Source organism: Balaenoptera ricei, chromosome 5 (assembly GCF_028023285.1).
Source record: "Balaenoptera ricei isolate mBalRic1 chromosome 5, mBalRic1.hap2, whole genome shotgun sequence".
In the NCBI taxonomy this organism is placed as follows: Eukaryota; Metazoa; Chordata; class Mammalia; order Artiodactyla; family Balaenopteridae; genus Balaenoptera; species Balaenoptera ricei.
The window spans coordinates 54379199-54403775 of NC_082643.1; the positions used below are offsets into that span (position 1 = coordinate 54379199).

At 39.0% G+C, this 24577-nt stretch overlaps 1 protein-coding gene across 5 annotated transcripts in view; it reads right to left on the reverse strand.

The window, feature by feature from the left end:
• Window positions 1–24577, reverse strand: part of SLC4A4 (solute carrier family 4 member 4) — a 399214-nt gene that overhangs the window by 98606 nt on the left and 276031 nt on the right. For all 5 annotated transcript variants that reach the window (XM_059922878.1, XM_059922879.1, XM_059922880.1 and 2 more), the window contains exons 8-11: window positions 11293–11450; window positions 4636–4723; window positions 2273–2427; window positions 1525–1638 (exon numbers count right to left, since the gene is read on the reverse strand). In XM_059922878.1, coding sequence (XP_059778861.1) covers window positions 1525–1638; window positions 2273–2427; window positions 4636–4723; window positions 11293–11450 — 515 coding nt within the window. The remainder of the gene's footprint in view (window positions 1–1524; window positions 1639–2272; window positions 2428–4635; window positions 4724–11292; window positions 11451–24577) is intronic.

The following is a 24577-nucleotide window of genomic DNA, read 5'->3' on the forward strand; positions in this document are numbered from 1 at the left end:
ACAACACAGGAAAAAAATACCCACCCTCATGGAGTTACTTTCTGCATGGGGGAAACAAAATAAGTAAAATGCATGGTGCTAAAACATCAAAGAAAAAATTAAGTGGGGAAGCAGGTTATTAAGTGCTAGAGTGCTGTGGCTGAAATTTAGACTGGCCAGATCAGGCCTCCCAAGCAAGTGACTTTGGGGTGAGGATTGGAAGGAATTAAGGAAGGAAGCCATGCAGGTGTGTCATGGAAGAGCGTCCAAAGCTGAGACCTATCACATTCATCAGCAAGTCAGCTGACTTGTGCATCTGTCAACTCACCCCCCCTGCCCCCCCCCACCCCAGAACCAAACCTCGCTCAGTTTTTCCCATGCTGTGCCTTCGGCCTACGATGCCCTCCCTCAGAGCTCAACAGCCCTCTGAAGTCTTGACCCTCCATTCATAGTTCAGACATTCACTAGGGGCTATCACATTTTCTCAGGATTGCCTGTCTATCTTAGCTGCACTCAGTGCCCTGCTTCAGTTTTCTTGGTACGCACAGGGCTGTGCATGGTACCAGGCATGCTGCAGACATGCAATACATTTAGGGAAGGTAAAATATGGAAGAAGGAAATTACAGTCTGTTTAATTAAAAAGTTAAATCCCGAAAATTATATCTGTAAAAAAGGAAAAGGATATTCCTAATGTAAATAGTTTGTAAAGAACTAGTCAGAAAAAAAAAAAATGGGGGAAAGAGAAGGTTCTACTCTCTATTCTTTACGATGGAAGAGGAGAGAAATAACATCCTCTTAATTTGGGAGAGAAACCCAAGTGGGTCGTCAGGGGAAGAAAATAATGTAATTTCATTCAGATTCAACTGCATATTAAAATGACTTGCTTTTGTGTTTTCAAAAAATCTGCAGTGTTTTTAAAAAGCCATATCTTCATAAATGAGTATCCTACTTAAAACTGTAGTTAACCCAAAATGAAATGGAGAACCTAACCATGAAGGAAATCCTAATGTAAAGAGATTTAACCAAAGCCATCTGGGAAACCTGAATTCCCCACTGCAGGCCCAGGAGATGGTAGCCTGGGAGTTACTCATTTCTGTAACATGTTACCCACTTCTGAGTAAATGTACCAGGGAGAGAGGGAATCAGGAAAGCCAAGTGGGGAAGACTGGCACAATACTCAGTCTTCCTGCAACACCCACCCATGAGCTCTCTTTCTAACACCCTCACTCATGGTAATACCTAATACCTTTCTCCCATCACAAAAACTCCCTACTTCTGCTTTATTTTGCCCCATAAAACCAGATCCACATTTCGTTATTTGCTCATTGTTTGTCTCCTACCACTATGAGGTAAGACCCATAAGGAAAGGGGTTTTTCTTTCATTCACTGCTGCATCCCAAGTGCCTGTGACTAACAGACCATAAATGTGTGCTGGCTGACCAAACAAACGTACAAACAGGTGAATAACATGCTGATAGAAAGATGAAGGTAAATTCAGATTGGAAGAGAACCTCATCATGAACGACAGACGAATCCATAAGTTACCTTCCAGTGCGCTGTAATTCCTCACAATCCGCATGTCCTCCTCCTCCGTGGCCTCCATCATGGGGCGTGTCCCCGTTCATCTGAACATTTTCTCCACCTGAGTACATATTCTTTCTAAGCAAGACAACAGAGCCCAAGAAAAGATTACTTTATTTCATTCACCTGCCTCTTAGCTGGGTCGTGCACTAGCTAATAAAGAGATGGACCGAAAACCCTTTGGGAGAAAGATAATTATTTCCGGCTGCCATCCTAACAAACAACTTTTGAAGTGTTCTGTTGAGAGCCAAGACAAATGAGTGGATGAACAGAAAGTTGAATAACTTGCATGTTGTATAAGAGGGAAATTGTTTCACCTGGAAAAACACAGATTTCTAAAAAATGGCTTCTCCTCAATTATCTCATCCAATTTCGTAACCTCTTAAATCTACAGGGAGTCATCTTCAGTAAACGAATCTTTCCACATGTACAAGGAGTCCCCGAAACAACCCGAAAGAACCTCTACAATGTATTCCAATATCATAATCTGAGATCTCTAATTTGTAATCACTAAAGAATATCACAACATATAATATTCATTTTATAGTGTCAACGAAATGTCAAACCAAGGCACATGTGTGATTCATTTGAGATAATACCTCAAGTTGAATGGAAACCTGAAAATCTCAGGGCGGTTGGCTGAACCTCTTTCCTTTTCTAAACACAACCTCCTTCTCAAGGATGAAAACTCCCAGTGGCCTGAAAATCTTACCTTTTGTCAGATGATGGAAGACTCTTAGGGGGCTCTATCCTGATCGCTGGATCCCATTCCCCGGGGGGAAGGACAATGACTTCATCTAGGAACTCGTCAATGCCAGCAATCAGGTCCTGCCTATCTTTCGCTTTATAAGCGATGTCATGGAACACCTAAAGAATAAAAAGAGATGTGCTGATCCAACAAGAGAGCTCTCCACATGCCTCACATCGTGTAGAGCCTGAAGAATGCAATCCATAATCCACTTTAACATTACTATAACCATAGCCTCATATTTGCTATTGTTCAGCTTACCCCAAAATATTTTGGTATTCAGATTATGAACCCAAAGAATATAGGTAGAGGTATGAGAAAACAGCTGTGTTTCTTTTATATGATTTTTTCTATCAATACCATAAAACAACATTGCCTTTCATCTCCCACTAGTATGTACCATTACTGATATAGTTGCGATGGAAGCCAGATGAAAATGGTTTAGAGAAATATACTGAAGATCATTCCCCAAAATAAAAACTACTGTGCCAAACCAATGCTTATAATTCAAGAAGGGTAAGTTCAAGCTGATTGTTAAGACTGAGTTAAGACTCAGACACTGCAGCTCTCAAACACACAAATAATGTGTGTTAAAGCAAAGGGCTTTAAGTAGGTGATCATCTGTCTATGTTTTAGCAAGGCAATAACTAAACCATCCAAGGCAGCAAATGTTCTATGTCTTTTATGCAAATATCCAAAGAAGGAGCTTCCAGATGTCCATAATCCTCTTTGTCAATCGCTCCATTCCTCTAACCTGGTTGATGATCTGAAAGTCCTTTACACATAACCTAAGACTTTCATACCTCGTTAAGTCAAATTCTTTAGTCTCCAGGAGAGAAGATGGCCCTTATTTGATACCCTTACCTATTCTTAAAGATCGCTACTAAAAGTCTCTTCTCCTCAATTAGAATTTTTAAAAGCTATCAAACAAATAACACCAATAGTCTGGGGGTTGTGGGGTTGAGGGGAGGGCAATACAAAGTGCCAGCATATCATCTGTAGTGGACACAATTGGCCACAGCCTTATTTTCTCTTGCTACTTCCCTTAGGAGAGGCCGGAAAGTCGGTCACTTTCCCAGCCTACCCTGACGATAAGGATGGGCAACTCTTACCCATGAGATTAAAAAAGAAGGGGGGTGGGGGGTAGCTTTCGAATACCTGTTAAAAGAGACAGACACAGCTAACACTTCCCTTCCTCCTTCCTCCTGCCTTGCATACAGATGACGTGACTGGAGTTGACGGTAGTAGCCATCTTAAGACCACAAAGCAAGAGCCTTGGCACTTGATTTATCATTAAGCAGTTAAATTAAACCAACTCCAGCAACCACCTACCTCCAAATTTCCTCATATGTGAACAAAATAAACCCTAAATTGTTTAAGTCACAATAAGTCAAATTTTCTGTCATTTGCAGCCTAAAGCATTTCTAATTGATACATCTTAGGAGGAATCATTTTTTTAAAGAAATCATAAATATGCAAAAATAAATGAAAGAACCCACTGAGATGCTTAGTTGCCTCAAGGGGAAAAAAACAGCATTGCTATTCATCAGTGCTCCCAGATTAAGTAACCATCTGGTAATCACCAAATAGAACTGCCATAGCTAAATGCTCTATTCTCCTCTTAACACATGGAGAAGCTAACATATCAAGCAATGAAGCAAAAACAAAACATTCGGGAAAATAGTAAGCTACAAAGACTCAAAAGCAGAAATTAGTGATCCTATATTCTCATAGTATTTCTCCTCCTATGAGACCAGTTTGGAGTTTCGTCATGTCTACAATGTGTGTAATGACATTCAAGCTATTAGGAGAGTATGGTCATAATTCCAACGTACTAGATGCTCTGCAGTAACAGTTGCTAATGCATTTTAGTATATGTATCATTCCTTCCCACAAGATAAGAAAACCACAAAAACAGGTACTTGCTGATACCTAAGGGAAAAAATGCATTATCCATTTTATTATGCATTATTTTACAGAACCCATCATTTCTGAAACAATACAGTATATGGGACACTTGAGTTTCCAGAATTAATATATTAAACATTTTAAGAGATTAAGTTAATACAGTGTCTTGAACCTTTTCAATAATATTTAACATACCTCAGTTTAGAGGAAGAAAGGAAAATATGACTTATTCTAACATAAAATTTATTTTTTGAAAACTATCAAATGCAGATGTCAGCTCATTTGCATGAACGACTGTTCCTCATGTTTTAAGAAGGTTGGTAACTACATAATTCTAACTGAATAAATTGTGACAGCCAACTCACAGGATGAAAACACAAGTAGGACATTCACAGATCACCATCTTCCCGATTCCCTACCTCGTCAGACATCAAGGTGGCAATGGCTCTGCCAATCTCATGGTAGGACTTGGCTTTCCCCTTAGGACCTAAGAGAATGAACAAGAACCTAATGGAAGAGGAAAGAAGCAAAGGCTATAACACACATTTCATCAAACTCAGTACACATAACACTGAGACACATCTACCCTAATTCATAAAACGGTTAGGTCTAGAATTCATCTTTAAAACAAAGGTAATATTCTTGCTAATATGAAAGATACTCTTTCACACTGTTGTGAAACACAAACTGTTTTTCATTTATTTGGAAGCAAGGGAGAATTTAGCATGGAAACCTGAGAAGCTTCTTCACACAGAAGGAAAGGTTCACTTTATGAGTCATTCAATCTTTCTTTTCTAAACTTTCTTCTCTCTCCCTTTCTTCTGACTCTCAGAATCTTTGGAGAAAACCCATTAAGCACAGTAACGAGAAAGACTTAGTACATCTTCAGATTTCTCTGACTTTTCTTTACCCAATATGGGTGATGACAAATGATCCTCTCCATATTTTTAAGAAATATTTCTACTCAGAAGTGGCTGGGAGTCAGCAAAAACCAAGTCTTCTACAAGTAAGCCACATGCTGACAGCCAAAGTAAAGAAAGAAAAATATGAGAGAAATTCAAAATAAAGCACCATGCACAGTTAAAATTCTTTCGTGGGCGTCAACAAGTTTCTTTTCCAAACTTGTTTTCTGGATAATGCACAAAGCACTGTTCCATAGTAAGCAGGTCCTGAAACTTGCAATAATGAGCTTATCTCCACTTAAGTTCACCCCTTATCATGTTGGAAGGAAGCCCTCACTGATCATAAGGGCAAAGATGCATGTCTCAACTGGGGAGTAGGAAACCCGGTAAGTAAATGAATTTAAAAACATAGACAAAAGGCAACACTAGATAAATCCCTTCCTTGCTTATTTATGATCATGTCTTACCTAACATGGAGATAATGAGGACAATAAAAATGATCATATCCTATGTTTGCACAGCTTTTTAAAGCCTGCAAAGCATTTCACATTCACACATCATTTAAACTCCTACTAGCCTCTGCAATAAGGACAGGTATCTTATTTCCATTTAATGGTGAAGAAACCTAGGTTCAAGGAAGTTATGGATGAGCCCAAAGACTGTCCCTAATAAATGACAGAGTAGATAGATAGGACTTCTTACCTCCTGTTTTTTTCAGCACACGGTTCTGCTTAATAATACCTGCCCAACCTATATACCAGAGTTGTGACTTCACAGAGAAAAGCTATCCAACTATGACTTCCATAGGTCACTCTGGGGAAAGATGTTGTGGATACTTAGCTGAAGACAAGAAACCTTCGGTAAGATTTTATGGGACCAGGAATAGCTTAGGACTTTTCTTAGTGAAATTTTATTTTTTACTAATTTATTCATATACCTCACTTTAAATAAGAAAGGACTGATAGTGAGCACTCTTCAAGGTATTAGGGTCTGTTCCCAAATGCCCCTGAAGAGGTAGTTCCTTTTTTCATCATAAAATTCAATCCAAAGAGTGAAGAAAAAAAAACCAAATTGAGAATGTAAGAAGGTAAATCTGGAAGTCTGAATACCCATATTTTATACCAGAATAACCATAAAACCATTCAGTATTTATTTGCTTAGAAACCAGTTCTGGAGTGGAGCGGTACACTCACTTTCAAGTGTTATCACAGTAGAAGAAATAGCAAAAGCAATCAGCAGGCGCGAAAGTCTGTTCAAGTATGAAGGAAGTCATTATTGGAATTGGATTTTAGTTCTTCTAACTAGAACTTTTCTTCTTTTGAAGCCGGACCTAATTTATATACCACTACATACAGTATTATAAAGTGTTTTTTTATGGACAGTACAATGCATTTTTCTGAAGGGGCGGATCACTGATTTGAGTGCAACACCCGAAAAAAATATTTAACCACTACAGTAAAATATAAATCTCATTAAGAAACACCTACAGTGCTGGTCACATGTCTCAATCCTATTTACCTGTCTACCAAGGGCCAACTGTCAGGCAGGACAATAAGGCCATAGTTTTAGGCAGAAGAAGGCAGATGTGGTGCAGTAAGAGAAAATACATAACACCTGATGCTTTACTAAATACATTTTTAGATAATGGATTTCCTTTGCTCGTCATTTTTTATTATTTCTATGTATCTAAATACTAGTGTCTAAGTAATACGTAACATCTAAAACCTTTCCAGAACCACTCTCTACCTCTTCCTACCTCTCCCTAGTATCTCTATCATGATTATTTTACATTTAGAAACACACATTGTAGAAATGCACATTTATCAACTGACACATAAATTAATGATCAGGTTGACTAAATGGCAACAAAGCCAAAATAGTGTCTTGTTAGAAAGTGAGGAAGATACTCTCAGTCATTAACAGTCCCCAAATAAAAACTTTGGCAGACAATGGGTAACTAGTCCAAGAATTGATAGAATAATGGATCCTCTAACTTAAATACTATAAGATGAGGGCATACATTTTCTACAAGTTTTTACTCTGCTCCTTACTAAATAGTACCAAAGAATGAATGGCAGTAATAGACCAGTGGTGACCATAACATTTATTATAGCAATAAACCCAGCATATGAGAGCTATAGAGTTTTACTAACCTAGATACAAAGGTACAATTCCCCTTTCCTGGGTAATGTGATTTTTATTTTAAAATATATATATATATATATATATATATATATATATATATATATATATATATATATTCTTTAATGGAAACCATCAAGTGCCAAATAGAAATAAAATATTACATATCAGTTAAAATTTTCACATTACTCCAGGCAGGAACCATTCAGTAAATCCATCTCCTTAAAATGATATAGAGAGGAAATCTGGACATCGACAAGTAGCAGGAAACATCACCTCAGGTCAAGAATTTCATCTGTAGGAAAGCAGACCCTTAAGAAGCCTCTAATTTGAACTGCACTGTTGAAATGGGGATGAGAGATCTGGGAAAACTAACAACACAGAACACAACTCACCAAGTTGAAGTTCCCTCTGCCTGAAACATGTTCTCTCCTCTTTAACCCTCAAAGAAGCAAAAGCTGTTACAACTTTTATGATAGAAGTACCTCTTGCCAAACTCAGCTTTTATAATGTACTGAAAACTTCTTTCATGACTCAAGCTGTTTTTTGTCAACGGACAGATGTTATTTTTAACCAGAAGCTTTTTTTCTTTATTAACAAATTAGAGTAAACATCACATTTGTGTGGCTGAAAGGGCACACCCCCTGTTGATGGCTTGGGGGAAATAATTTATGTTGCTGAGTTGTTTTTATTCACTCATAACTAGAAACAAGTCATAGTTAGAATTTTTAACAGTGCCTGGTTGTCTCGAGAATCTTCATGCGGCCCTTCTACTCTTATGCGCTCGCTTTTCCACACAACTAACTGTGCCTGGGGAGGATGTCTCTAGCATTCTCCACGACAAAAATCAGTACCAGATGATCTGTGTCCAGAACCACTGGGCTATACTCACATTCACAAAATAATTATAGGCAGAAACAGAGCATAATATCAGAAAAAGAGCCAGCCTTCCTAAACCACTCAATCTTTTCAGAGAGGATGTGCACCCCCATCCTTCCTGACATATCACAGCTATTTCTAAAATAAACTCAGCATGTACCAGTCCTTTACTCCCTTCTTTCAAAACAACAGTGAATCAAATAACCCAGTACTCATATTTAGTGGCTTTGGAAAAATGTGGCTAAACTGTACCTTCCACAATAAATTCATGAGGACCACAAGCCCACCGTAACCAACCATATTACAGTGAGCAACTGGAAGATTGTTACACAAGACAGAACTGAACTAGCAGGACCTCCATCCCAATTCCTCTAATACAATTTTTTACAGTTTTGACAATTAGGCACGAACAACTGCTTTTAGGCAGATCGTTATTTATAACATAAAATATATATTAACTTACAGTGATATAAAGGGGTAATAAGCATTCTAATTTTTTAGAGGGCTAGAGCTCCCTGAATAACTATTTGCCTTAGATGTGACAGTCAAGGTCAGAAAAGGACAAACTGATCGGGAACTTTGATTATTCTTCACGGGAAAACGCTCAAGTATTTTATTCCAATCCATTCTGGATATCTCCTTAGATTTTCCCTAAAAGCCTGGCCTCGGAGTCAGAAGTCTGCACTGGTAGTGAATCGTCCCTGTGCCTCCACCTCTCAACTATAAAATGGGAATTATGTTCATCCCCATGTGGCCCCTATATATGACCGAGTGGCAGCCTCTATGGACAGATGTAAGATGATAGCAAGCAAAGTGTCTGCAAGATGCTAAGAAAATCATAAACATATCCTACCAAGTCACCAGAGATCAAAGGACAGAGTTTATTTGCTTTCACATGGATGGCAAGAAGGGCCCCTACGTGGAGAACATCCGCCCAGTTGGGAGGAGTCCAGCTGCAAGCAGAAAGCTGAAATAGATCAAGCCAAGAGCAGGGCAGATAGAGAAACCTGTGAACTCTACACAAAAGGAGCAGCTACCGCCACATTTCCTAAAAGATGCACGGTAGTAATGCTGTTTATGATAAACAGTAATAATAATAATAATAATAAGCAGAAGAGCCTAACATTCCTCCACCTTGAGAAGGAAAAATGACCGTTGTTACAGGATGTGCACAGACACACACTTCTTGGGTCTCCCTGCAGGACAACAGGGTGGCATGCGTGTTAAAGCACATGGCTGAGTGCAGAGGCGTCCTTCACAATGACTACCACACTCCTTGTGGGATTTCCTTTATTGGATTTCACAGGATGCAGCCATTGTAAATGGCCCCATATTACTCATACACAAAAAAGCTAATGAGACTCCCTACTCAGTGATTACAGCTTGCCCTGGTTCGGAGGACAGCAAAATGGATAAGACTATTTCCTGGAAAAATGTTAACCTGCTAGGATATATTATTCAGATTATTACCCTGAAACAGCTTTACGACATTATTGAATTACATTCCCTTGAATTGCCTGGGCTCCTTTTTTCTATTCAAATCATGTCGGGTTGTACCTCTAGACTAGTACCACCCTCCAGTAACAGAAGAAAATGAACCAGACAGGAGCAGAAGATTAGAGGGACACAAAAATAGTCATGACTTGCTACTCAATGAACTTGTATTATTGTTAAACAAAAAGCCTTTTAAAATATATTTTATTTGTAGCTTCTAGAGAAAAATAATAATGAAAAATGAAAAAGCAAGAGAAATTTAACACTTCTGGGCACACGTTTTTTTCTTTCAAGCTCCAGTAAACTTAGTCCAAAGAGACAAAAATAAAACCATAGGGACACACAAGCTGGACTTCGGCCACGATCTGAGTCAGCTAGCTGTTCGCCAGGTGATTGCTCAGATAGAACTGCAAGGCTCTGCTGGAATGTTTTCAAGCAAAAAGCTAAGTTACAGAAAACACAAATCATGATAATACCATTAATTGAATATAATCATCGCCTTTCCTCTGCTATTTGTCCAATGACTGCTTATATTATTCCTATATTGTAATATGACAAGTATTATTCCTATTTTAAGTGTCTAAGAAATATAAAAATGGAGTAAAAATGCCTGTATGATAAGAATGGCCTGTAATCTATAAATTGGGAGGCCATAAGGAAATGTTCTCCTAATTTGCCTCCTAAGTTGGCTCAGAACAAACCTTGACCCCCTTGTCTTGTTGGTTGATCACACTCAGATCCTCTGAGGTCACTGAGCATTCACAGCCCTTCCTGCTCACGTGGGAAACCTAAAGAAAAGTCCCCTGGGACCCACAAAAGGCACCCCCCCCCAAAAAAGGTCCTATTTATATGATAATTTTCTAATATCAACCTGAAGATTATAAACTTCTCTTTAAACTCTTCTTAAGCAGAAGTTTAAGTGAAGCATTAACTTCTATTCACCTATTGCACTTCGGAAGTCAAGCTTCCTAACTCCTCTACTGGGCTCAGTTACAGAAGGAAATAAAAGAGGATGACTTCTAAAGTATTGCGCAGGGTAATGAGTACATGATTGTAGTAACAGTAATATGCTTCCTCTTAAAATTTTATGAGTCATAACACATAACAGTAAAGTGTGCAAATGATTTTTACATATGTGTATATATATATAATATACATATAGACACGTCTATATATCTACATATAGACATGTCTATATATATAATGTGCATATGTATGTATGTATGTACCCACTACCAATTTTCTAATAAAACAGAGCAAATGAAAGCAACTCTGACCTTTGAATCATTCACCATCTCTATGATCTTAAGAGAAGTTACTTAAACTTTCAAACTCAGTTTCTTCATCTATAAAATCCACATACTTATAGTTTATACTTTAAAAAATCATTATGAGGATTAAATAGACTAATCCATAAGAAACTGTTCTGTAGCCCAATGAATTATTATAATTGTTATTATTATTATTACTACTGTACAAGTGCCAAGTCATCTGACAGCATGAAAATCAGACTGAACCATTATTTCGGGTTAAACCATTCCAATATGCTTGCTTTGGATGTACCCTCATCCTCTTGGTTCTCTAGCCTGAGGGAGAGGATAGGTGATAGGTGTCCCTATCACCACACTGTGGACCCCCGCGGGTCAGGGAGCAGCTTACCTTGTGGGCACAGGGACCTCAGTCAGGGCACCCAGCATGACGGCCTGCTGCAGCCGAACAAAGGCAATGAAGGGAGAATCTAAGAAGTTGACCTCGCCAACAAGCACGTTGGAGGCTTCGGCATCACGTGGCAGTTTTTTCATGAACTTATTCTTCAGCTGCATGGGAAGAGCCAAGAGAACACAACTTATTTCCAGAGAAGGGAACTCAAAGAATTTCCTTTATATGAGTCTACACGCAACAGGCAAGCCCTAGCTAGCTATTCTTCTATTATGTTTAACCATTCTATAATAATAAACATTTCTCTGTACTTTGAATTCAAAAGTATTGAGAGTATAGTCACGTGGTTTACATGAGGGGATAGTCACATGGTTTACATTGTTTTAACAATATTTACATATATATCAATTCATTTACTTATTCACTCAATAAACATGAGTTGAAGAGTCTCCTATGAGCCAGGAGCTGATCTAAGCCTTAGGGATAAGGGATGCGTCAACTAATTACATGTCCTCCTTGAGCTCATATTCCAGCAGGGGAGAAGTAAAATATGATTTAAAGTAGTGATAAGTGCTGAGAAGGAAAAATAAAACACGTAAGAGGGTACTGCTTTAGGCAGGGAGGTCAGGGAAGGCCTCTGAAGAGATACATTTGACAATGGAGTGAGGGGACAAGCCAAGCAAAGATCTGGGCAAAGAACATTGTAGGCAAAGAGAACAGCAAGCGCAAAGCCTCTGAGACAGGCAAGAGCTCGGCAGTTAGGGGAACAGTAAGTAGGTAAGTGTGGTGGGAGCTGAAGGAGCAAAGGAGAGAAAATGGCAGCAAATGAAGTTGCAGAGGTTAGGGGGGACCAGGTGGTAAAGGAAATGAAGGCCACAGAAAGAAGTTTTGGATGTCTTAGATGGAACTTACCTACTAAAAGTCCAAGTGGAAATGTGGAGTAGAAAGACGTAAATTCAGGAGATACCACCAAGTAAGCAGTATTTAAGACCATGGGATAGGATAACACAATCTCGGGTGTGAGTGTAGAGAAGAGGGAGAAGATCTAAACCCCGGGCTACTCTACCTTTTATGGGAACGGGAGGGGATATCAGCAGAAGACATTGAAAAAGAGCAGCCAGTGAGGTAGGGAGAGAACCAGGACTTCATCAACTGTCGGGTGAAGAAAGGGCTCAATAAGGAAAGGGTATCAGCTGCTGAGTCAAAGCCTGCTGGAAGTTCACATAAGATGAGAACTAAGAAGGAACCAATGAATGTGGCAAGGTGGAAGGGCTGGGTGATCCTGACAAGAGCTGTTACAGTGGACACCAGGCTACCCAGTAAAGAATGAGAGGTGAAGAAGCAGAGACAGGGAGTGGAGAGAATTATTTTGAGAAATGTTGCCGCCAAGAAAAGCCAAGAATTAAGGAGGTAGGTGAAGGAAGGCATAAAACAGGGGATTTTTTTAAATGGGAAATATGATAACACTTCGGAGTGTGCATGAGGATGATCTAGTAGAGACAGATTATTGCTATAGGAGAGAGGGGATAAATGCAGAAGCAGCTCAAGCGACCGTGAACTACTGAGAAGAGACGATGTCCACAGCACAGGTAGAGGGATTAACTTCAGGTGGAACACAGAGAGCTCATCAATCCCAGCTAGGGAAGGCAGGGTACAGATGGGGGTAACATGAGAAGTTTGTGGGGTGAAGATGAGGGCTTTTGAGGACTTACATTTTTGCAGTGAAATATGAGTGATCTGACGGTGAGGGGGAGGAGGAGGAGGGATGTACATGGGAGCTTGAGGAGAAAGGTAAAGGTAAAGTGGTTTTCTTGGAGAGTAAATGTTGCTTAACAGTCACTTTGAAAAGTTATCTTGTAGCTGTTATTCGTTCCTTTCCCCTCCTCTCCAGCTCCCACTTAGAATAGGATTGTTCAAGCACCCTTCAGTGAGTGGGAAACATCTCCCAAAAGCTCAAGGAGAACATCTCAACAATCATAAAAGGATGGAGATAAGAATTTTGCAGGACCTTATGAAAGACACAGACTTCTGGGATACACTTATCATCAATATGAATGTCTCTCCCCTCAAGTCAAAAGTTAACAGGGAACTTTTTTTGCCATGGATTATTGCTGATATGGAAGTGGGAGACATGGCCCAATTTTCCCCAGTAATGAAAAATTATATTAACATTTAATTTTCAATTTCCATTTAAAGAGTTCTTAATTAGGGAAAATAAGTGCCATGAAAATTAATTCCCCCAAACTATCACCCTCAGTAGCATTTTTATGAGATTCTTTCATTTGGTACTTCATACAAGAAGAAAGCTGGGAGTCCAAAAAAAAAAAAAAAAAAGGAAGTTGGGGTTAATAATTTAGTGGAAACCAAAAAGAAAAAAAAAAGCAAAGGCAAGATATATATTTTTAGATGTCAGAAACATGACTACTTCTCGCAGTAAAAGACTTTTCCAAAGTTTACACCATTAATCCTTCAAAAAATACTAATATTTCAAAAAAATCTGTTTACATTCTACAGATATGAAAAGAGCAGCCACAGGAATGGTCTAAAAACATCAAATTGCCAGAATTGTTATTATAGCCTAAGAAAGTTACAGTAATGAATTGTTCTCTGTAACACAGAGTAGAGTGTGGGGTACAGTCAAGTGACCCAAACGCATAACAAACTATCACTGCAAGAGTAATCTTCTTCCACCTCTTTCCAGAGAGAGCTCCCATTACCAACACAGTGCAAGAAGCTCTATAATAATCCAATTCTCTCCAGCACTCTTTGCTCTAGTTAGGCAAGCAATCTGATCATAATCTCCTTCTGTTTTATGTACTTAGACTCCCATACTTAGGATCAAAAACTGTCCTTTCCTCATTTCTACCTTTTCTAAACCTTCAGAACTCAGAACAAGCCTTTCTACTACCTCAGCGCTCCTCCTTGGGAATTCCAGAAGCACTCATTTCTGAATCACACGTTTGCCAAAGGTGAAGTCTTTCCCCTGAGCTTCTTGAGGGTTAGGACAGTTTATCCCCCGTGGTACTAAACACTTACTTTGCACATAATTCAGCTGTAATAAATATTTTGAATGGCAGGAATGAACTCTGTAGCACTAAAAATCAGACCGCAAGACCATCAGATGCCCAGGAAAGTTAGAGAGGTTTTAGAGGCTCATTCTAGAACATACTAACTATGTCTGGATCTGCTACCACTAAGCAACTACCTGACCCACAACACACAGAGAATATTCCACAGTCAACTATTTTCTTCCACAAAACGCTCTACTAGCACTATGGTACCTTAACTGAGATGACTGTACCATCTTGGAAAATTAGAAGTATATTTTTACAGCTAAAGGAACTGTATTCTATGTGCTCTGAAGAGAAGTAGTTATAAAGATATGTTCCTTTAGATCAGCATACCTCAAACTGTGTTTGTGGAATACTAGTGTTCTCGGACAAACTAATAGCTATTCTAAAATAGAAATGGGTGGCGCCATAGGCGCCCCAGAACTTAGTCCTTTGATGGCTCTTTTCTTTCTACACACACTCCCTGGGTGATCTCAATCAAGTCCCATGCCTTTAAATACCATCTACATACTGATGAGTCACAAATGTATATCTTCCGCCAGGACCTCTTCCCTGAACTCCAGTCCTGTAACATCTCTACTTGGATGTCTAATAAGCATTGCAAAGTGCACAAATCCAAAACTGAGCCCCCTAAGAGTCCCCTCAAACTAGCTCTTCCTGGAGTCTTCCTCCTCTGGTTAATGGCAGCTCCATTCTTCCACTGCTCAGGCCCAAACTTTGCTGTCATCCCCACACCTCCTCCTCTCACAGCCCATGTCCATCTTATCAGCAAATCCTGTTGGATTTATATTCAGCGTATATCCAGAATCCAACCATTTCTCACCATCTTCACTGCCACCACCCTGGTCCACATTACGAGCATCTCTCTCCTGGGTTATGGCACTGGTCTCCTGGCTGGATTATCTGCTTCCGCCCTTGCCCCCCAGTCTGTTCTCCAAAGCAGCCAGAGCAATCAAATCAGGAGTCAGATAAAACCCTCTGTCGGCCGCATTTCACTGGGAGGCAAGACAATGTCTTTATGACAAGCTGCAACCCCAGCATCATCTGGCTCCCCGTCAGTTCCCTGACCTCCTTTCCTACTGTCTTTTCCCAGTCTTCTCCTGACCCCCCACTCTAGCCTCCAAGTCCTCCCTAAAACTCGGCAGGCACACTCTTACCTCAGGGCCTTTACACCTGCTGTTGCCTCTGAATGGAATGTCTGCAGGGCTTCCTCCCTCATTTCCTTCAGATCTTTACTTAAGTCACTTTCTCATCAGTAAGAATTTCCCTGGCCACATTAGTTACAATTTCAACCTCCCTCTCCCCACAGATTCTTCTTACTCCTCCTTCCTGCCTCATTTTTTAGTTCTTTGTATTTATTATAGTCAAACATGTTGCATGTTTTACTTATCTTCTTTATTATCTCCCCACTAGACTCCCCACTAGAATGTAAGCTCCCTAATAGTAGGAATATCCATTTCTTTTGTTCAGTGCTGTATCCCTAATGCCTAGGAGAAAAGCTGAATAAATATTTGTTGAATGAATGAATGATGGTTATTATTTCTGCTCTTCACGATAAGCTTTTCTAATGCTTCTTTTAAAGTAGTAGGTTCTGGGCACCCCACCACTAGCCAGGCCATCTAAGTGGACAAAAGGCCTAGATATGGCCTATCTTAGTAAACAGTGATTGGTAATAGTGTTACCATTCACACAGGGACCAAAACATTTTGGAAAATTCATACTCAGATGTGTAAAAACCAATATTTCCCTTTCACCTGAGGTTGTTCCCCTCTTTTTCGAAAGGGCCTGTCACAGTACTGTCCACACTAGGAGAGAATGAGGTCAACACCCAAAATGAAACACACAAAATCAGGAGAGAAAAATGGATGAAAAGAGAGACTGCTGAGTCCCCAGCCCCAGGCCCTGAGGTCCTGCAGCTTCTCCACTCTGTGAACTCATCAAGAATTCTTACTAGTTATATAAGCCAGAAAATTCCATTTAGGGCTTAAATTAATTTGAGGTGATTTCTGTCTACTGAAGTCCAGACCCTTCAAAAAAGTTTATTTGTCAAATAAATTTGAGGAATACCATGTTAAATAGAATTAAATAAGTTTCTATACTATACACTCTCTTAGAGTTTTGAATATGCCTATATGCCTAGGAATGCTTTAACTCCCACTAGGAGATAAATAAGGCACATTTTGATACGAAAACATATTTTAAAATGCTGTTTGAGACAGAAATTTTCTCATCACCCATTTAATCCTACTCTCAGCTCCATTTAATTCTCTTCAAATTTAATGGGTGCCTCCAATGTTCAAGGCCTGAGAGTGGGCACTGCAGAGAACAGACAGACCCTACTCTCCTGAAGTTTATAGTCCAATAAAGAGAAGCAACTATAGAAATAGCTCTAATGAAAGAAGAAACATGAAGCAATACGAAAGGTATATTGTTCAACGGAGGTCACAAAACATAGCAGTCACACCTGGCAACATAGTTCAAGGAAGGCTCTTCTCTGGATCAAGGCTTAAAGATCCCTCTCATAAAGGTGGGCTCATCAAATACTGATTCACACAGGTTCTCTTTTTCAAGTACCTCAATAATATTTGATCAAGGAAGAACTAATGACTGAAGTATAAAAACCATTTCTGGGCTTACACAATAAAATGTGACCAATAATAAAGTATTAACAAAAAACCTGTCAACGTTACACAGAATGGTGAAGAATAACCATTCTTTTATTGGTTATAAAAGATAAAAGATGGGCTTCCCTGGTGGCGCAGTGGTTGAAAATCTGCCTGCCAATGCAGGGGACATGGGTTCGAGCCCTGGTCTGGGAGGATCCCACATGCCGCGGAGCAGCTGGGCCCGTGAGCCACAACTACTGAGCCTGCGCATCTGGAGCCTGTGCTCCGCAGCAAGAGAGGCCGCGATAGTGAGAGGCCCGCGCATCGCGATGAAGAGTGGCCCCCGCTCTCCGCAATTGGAGAAAGCCCTCGCACGGAAACGAAGACCCAATACAGCCAAAAATAAATAATAAATAAAATAAAAAAAAAAAAAGTTTAAAAAAAAAAAAAAGATAAAAGATAATGAAAAGATAATGAAAATAAGAACAGACTTTAAATTTAAGGCTTTCAAATCAGGTTGACGATCACCCAATGAATTCATCTGGATTGAATTCCAATGATAAAGTTTGACATTCTTTTCTTATGAATCATTAGTTGATTCTCCAAGGGATACCCAGCCTGGATTTTATGCAGGGCCAACTTGAGAACACACACAGTGGAAAAAAATTCCTTTAGCCAAACTTGATTCCAAAGAAATGGATTTCAAAGGGCTGCCATGTGGAGGTACAATTGGTAAAAAGATACTTTGGCTAGCTCAGCGATTTGGGGACACTTTTTTGTCTTTACCAGGTAACATCACCAACTCTGTGAATCCAGGGATGTACATTTCAGGTTCCTTTTATATTAGCCTGTATTCTTTCTTCCAAAGTAAGGTCTTGCTATAATTACTCCGAAGTATACGGCTTGCCCTCTGCTGTAAATATTTACTCTTAGAATTTCTTAAACTTCCTTAGTTTCTGAGCAGGTTTCTAACAACCTCAGTGATCAGAGTACTAGCATACCAAGAAACTAGAAATTATGAAGGGATAAAGCAGAACAAGTAGACTGATTATAACAGAGATAGCTTACTTGGGATGACCACCCATGTGATGACGGGAAAGTTACTCATACACAAGCGATATGCATCACATAGAGCTAACTGAAAAAAATCAATCTTCCACATTCCACTCAGGTCTTAGATTCTCCTGCCCTTTCCTATGAAAACAGTTTGTATTACAGTTTTAGGTTTTCTATATGGGACCTGTCACAATGTAACTGTAATCAATCTTGATTGACTGGGATACTATTATGGCCTCCTAGTCTTCTTGCCATCGTTCTTAGACCTGCAGCATCACCTGCTAAGTAGGTCCAGGCTATCATATCATTCCTCAGTCACTAGGCAAGTACTTAAACCCTACCTCTTTTTCTTTGCCATTATTAGCACATGTTAAAATAAGTGTAATCAAGTGTCATTTATAACCAGGAGTACTCACAATTTGTCATTTGAGTCTGATTTATTAGAACAGCCTATAGGCTGTTCAATGCCCTTACTACAAGTGATGTTTTAAAAATCATCTAAATTTGAGTACACTTTCTCATTATTTTTCCAAAGCTTACCCCTACCCCCATTCCATACATTCTCTTTTCCTCTCCGGAAGAATGATTTTAATTTTCTAATCTGTGCTTATTCTCAATTCACCCTGCCTAATGCCTCATGTCAACAGGCTAACAACCACCTGCTTTCCTGAGCAAAGAGCTTATTCTCCGCTTCCTTATTGGTGTTCTTTTCTCTCTTATTTTCTCCTTCTTAGCTTATTTTCTCTTTTTCCTGCTGATTTCCTCCTTTCCATTCTCTTTGAAAATTGCCAGCTCTTATTGTTTCCCAAACAAACTCATCTGGTAATCTCAAAATCATTCTAGGTCACCCCAGTACCATGTCCTTCCAGTGCAAAGGTATCTGTATTAGTGGTAAAATAGGGTCACCATAATTATCAGTTTAGTGATACATATGACAGCCCCAGTTTACACCACTGTCCTGGTGTAATTATTAATATTACCTTCTTTCATTCTCAAAAGTGTTTTGGGCTAAGGAAAAAAGTTATATGATCACCCTACATTTTAATCTCACTGAGGTTGACTCCTGAGCAGTGTCTAAGATATGGCATTGGAAAATAATCATATGCTATGAAAACTTAAGATTCAAGGAACTCAAAAGTACGAGAGATTGCCTGGATCAAACAGCATCTTAGTAAATTATGCTGAGTATGAATTTATTCGTTTACTATATGCTAACAATATTAACTGTTAGGATAGGAAGAAAAGTGTTCTCTCATTCACCGTAAGTGAAATGATTCTTCCTCTGCCCACTCCCTTTTTCTACACCTTGGGAAAAGTGGCCAATATGATGGAACAAAGTTTGACAAATTCTTTGGGATTTTTCCTAATGAGAGGGTTGCAATGCCTTGAAGACAAGAAGCAAGCTATTTTCTCTTACAGCAAGACAAATGAATGGAAAAAAGAGACTTTACTTCCTAATCCACATGGCTGGTTAAGTAAGGAGATTCAGAGTCAGTTTCCTATGCTCAATTATAACTCTATCATAACTCATGTTTCCTAAGTCTGTCAATCCCAGAATTTAGATTCTGCATGGGTAGTTTTAGACACAGAGCTGTATATTTGGTAAACTAGAAATTTCCAACCTAAATAATGTTTCTGAGAGACTTCAGTTCCAGTTATTGTAAATTAGCTTCCATCACACCAACCCTTCCAGTAAGAAAAACTGAAAAGCTGGATTTCTATCATCTGTTTAAAGGAATCAGAAAGTTACTATGACATTAAAAACCTAAGGAGCCAATGTCCCTGAAGAAGGAAACTGCATAAAGGTGAGGCTAAATTCAGCTCACCTTTTTCTTCTAAAGGCATTTGATGATTCCTAAGTAGCTGTAGAGATTCAAAAACTGAACAGAGCCTTCAGCAGTCTCAAAGTGATGGGCAAACATGCCAGGCATTCAGTTGGGATCCCTAAGGGACAAGACTAAAGGCAAAAGGGCAAACTAGTAATAAACCAACCCACATAAAGACTGAAACCTAGCTTCCAATCAGCTCAATTCCAGACTAAATATTAAGTTGGCCTGCCCCCAGCCTAAATGCCAGCCAAAAGTAAAAGAAATAATCTCTGAAGAAAAATAACATTATCATGTTATCAAATATCAAACAGAATATCAAATTAGCTCTCCTATATATATAATATATATATTATATATAATATATATATTATATATATAATATATATATAATATATGTAACATATATATATAATATCTGACATTCAATCAGAAATTGCTAGGCATACTAGTAGACAAGATCAAATGACTAGAACCCAAGAGAAAAAAAAAAGAAATTAGAAACAAATTTAAAGGAGCTACATATTGTAGTTATCAGAGATAGACTTTGAAATAACTTAATAATACTTTTAAAACATTGATGAGATGGAGACTTTCAGAAGAATCCATTTTAAAAACAAACCAGATGTCCTAGAGATTAAAACATGTATCAATGACTAGTTAAAGTCAGTATTATTCATAATTTGAAAATAGGATGTATCAGAATTTGTGGAATGCAGATAAACAGGTGCATGGAGTAAAATTCATAGCCTAAGTGCAAATATTTCAAAAGAAGAAAAGCTAAAGTTTGACGATCTAAATACTATATATCTCAAGGAATAAGTATAAAACAGCAAATGAACTCAAAGAAGGTAATAATAAAAATAAGAGAAGAAATCATGACATTAAAAAACCAAACATGCTATGCTGATCATGTGTCCCTATTGTAAAAAATTATCAAGTAGATTTTATCACAAATATGTTTCACTTTAATACAACAATTACACTACAATGGGTGTCTTAATAAACAAACGGTTATTTCATTCCAATTCTGCTTACATGTAGTGCTCCCTTGGCAGGAAACCTTTAAAGGAAGTCAAGGATGGTGAGAAACTAAAACTGTATTCCACAGTCCTACCTCATACGTCAAAGGCTTTTGTAAAGATTAGAAGAGATAAGAGGTAAAATGCCTAGCAAGATACAAAAAAACGTGGGGCTCACTCCTCCCCCACCTTCTTTGTAGTTTCTCCAACACGGAAAGTAAACCTTTCTACTGCCTTCTTTCTTCCTACCATGCATATCCAGGAGACCACCTGATTGTGCTATGTCGGAGGTGACATATTCCTGCCTTTACCTTCCAATGGTATACAAACCCTAATCTCTCACTACTCAACATAAATATAATATAACCTAACCCAGTATACTTCTCTCAGGTTAAAATTAGCCTCCAACAGGGGTGGGAAGAAAAAGCAGTCCATCAAAAGCAGCCTTGTGACAACTAATCCCTGGGATAATTTTGAAATAGATTTGACCTACCAAGAACTATGTGTATATATTTGGAACAGACCTACCATCTCAAATGCTGGGGGTCCTAGAGTATGATAGGTGGAGACCAGTGCACTGTCTCCATTTGGCCTCTACGGTTAACTGGAGACTGTCCCTATTGCCCACCCTCCCCCAAGTTTCCAGCAGCCCTCTCATCCCACCTCCAAGAAAGAAGAGGACTGATCTGAACTAATCAAATTCTAAGTCAATTCGCTTACACTACCTTTTCTCAGGTACTAGGAAAATAGTTCTTTTCACTGGAATCTCTATTCTAGCCTTTCTTTGCAGTAGGGGGTTCTCAGTGCACAGAGCAGGTCTACTCTTGAGTTCCTAGTACAAGGAGTCTCTTTTGCTTCTAGGCTCTTCACAGCTACCAAGATGAGGCAGAAGGCTTGCCTAGGTCACCAGGGTTCTGCTGTGGGGTTTGCAGTCAAAGCTTCAGTCAGTAAGAAAGAGTTCCTTGGCCTTTGATGCTCTGTGTACGTATTTCCTGGCATCATCTTCTCGGGAGTGTTGGGCTGAGAACAGGTTTGGGTGTTCCTAAGGAGCCTAGACAAATACTATCTTAAACACACCCCAGCATTCCATTCCTAAATCTCACTTCTTTACTGTAAATTGTGTGGTTGCCCAACAAGGAAATGTCAGAACAAGGAAAAAGATAGAAATTGCTGTTTTATAAGCTTAATCGGGTATTGCTTTTTATTTCAAGAATACGCAAGAAAAATTATCTCAAAACTTTCCTGTTAAATAAAGACAGTCTTGACTCATCCAGTAAGCAAATTTGTGGGATAGGACTTATTTGGTGTGATAAAGAGAACTGCCGGAATAATTACTTTAAACGTTTTTTGTTTTGTCTTTATTGATTGACCTTTAGGTTATCTTCAAGCTGTAATTTAGAAGAATATTTCCACTGGCTAAATTTATAAACCATCAGCCCAATGTCTAAGAGGGTAAAAAGAGGAGCTACTGCTTGATTGCCTAAAGAATCCAAAATTTAGACAATCACTTATGAACTTCTACAATATGGTCTGCGATTTCTAGAGTGTATAAAATATGAAAGAGGGCAAAGTCATTAAATAAGACAAAATGCCTAAAGGCTCTGTGGCTACATGTTTTTACTTTCTGAACACTATTCTACTTTCACTTATTCCATTTTTTAAAATACAAAATGAAAACAGTCCCCTGAGGGTGATAATTTGATTTCCTAATTTTTCCTTCCAAATATAGACATCTCACCACCATTAATGCAAATGATTCTGCAAAGCAGCACATTTACAAATGGCTATTAAACTAAATATAACATTAAGTACAATCCATCAGTTCTGATTTCCTAAATAGGATGAAATTTCAAGTACTGACCTAGTTTTTAAAAATCAACTTGTCAAAATCTCTAGTCACATTTTTTTGTCTTACATCACTAAAAAATATCAATATGTTTATAGCTATTTACAGTGTTTAAAACATTTTCACATTTACTATTTTACTTGAATTCTTACAGAAAGTTTACAAGAAATGTACTGTTTAACCATTTTACAGATGAGGGAAACAAAAGTTCAAACAGTTTAAAGGACTTCAACGAAATTCATACAGCTAAATGGCCAAGCCAGAATGTGAATTCTGTCCACCTCACTACACTGTGAAACCCTTACATTTCTGATGAATATATTTTACTACTTGAAGTTGACAAGATATTGTCCTGAAACTTCTAAACCTTTTACACAGCAAACCAATGTTAAGCATCTGCCATGGTTTGGGCGTTGTACAGATATCCTTTAAAAATTTTAGGAAGCACATTTTAATGTATTCAACAGGATTTAATTACATAAAATAAAATGAGTCACCGAGAGAGAGAGGGAAAGCAGAAAATCCACATAAAAAATAGCACTTTAAAAAGTATTTAAAGAAAATCAAGAACCTACAAATTTTAGGTGCCAATTGAGTTAGGTAACGTTTTTAAAAGTTCTTTTTCCTCTTTCATTGTTGTGTCATGAACTCCACCATACATAAAGGCAGGTCAGGGAAGGAAACTTGAAATACTCATTAATCTATCTCGTGGGAAATGCCCTCTACCCAGATGTCCCCTTAGATATCAACTACAACCTATGCCTCCAAACTCTAGCCAAGCCTGACCTGGACTGCTCCAACCTTCCCTGACTTTGTTCACAGGACCCTCACCTCCCCTCTGAGATTATAGACTTATCACAATGCATTGATTGTCTGGCTTGGCTGTGACTCTTATTAGATGATAAGTACCTTTTAAAAAGGGTTCTAGGGCTTCCCTGGTGGCGCAGTGGTTGAGAATCTGCCTGCCAATGCAGGGGACACGGGTTCGAGCCCTGGTCTGGGAAGATCCCACATGCCACGGAGCAGCTGGGCCCGTGAGCCACAACTACTGAGCCTGCGCATCTGGAGCCTGTGCCCCGCAACGGGAGGGGCCACGACAGTGAAAGGCCCGCGCACCGCGATGAAGAGTGGCCCCCGCTCGCCGCAACTAGAGAAAGCCCTCACACGAACTGAAGACCCAACACAGCCAAAAATAAATAAATAAATAAAGTAGCTATAAAAAAAAAAAAAACAAAAAAAAAACAAAAAAAAAAAAAAAAAAAAAGGGTTCTAGGGCTTCCCTGGTGGCGCAGTGGTTGAGAATCTGCCTGGCAATGCAGGGGACACGGGTTCGAGCCCTGGTCCGGGAAGATCCCACATGCCGTGGAGCAACTAGGCCCGTGAGCCACAACTACTGAGCCTGCGCGTCTGGAGCCCGTGCTCCGCAACAAGAGAGGCCGTGATAGTGAGAGGCCCGCGCACCGCGATGAAGAGCGGCCCCCGCTCGCCGCAACTAGAGAAAGCCCTCGCACAGAAACGGAGACCCAACACAGCCATAAATAAATAAATAAAATTAAAAAAAAAAAAAAAAAAAAAAAGGGTTCTAAAGTACCCTATAAAAAGAAACTACATATTATTCAACTTGGTTTCCCCAAAGTCTTATAAAGGCACCGCCTTGCAGTAAATGTTCACTACATGTTTCTTAAATGCCTGGAATCCATGTGATCATGCCTGTGTTGTGGCATCTTTACATTCTGCACAGATAAAAGCAAGGATACCGAAGGCTCCAAGAAGAGTGCTCCATTGGGTGGAAGCAAACTTAAGAAAGGTCTCTGGTGAGAAGCAAAGAGCCTTTATCGATTCCAAAATTTAGGTCAAT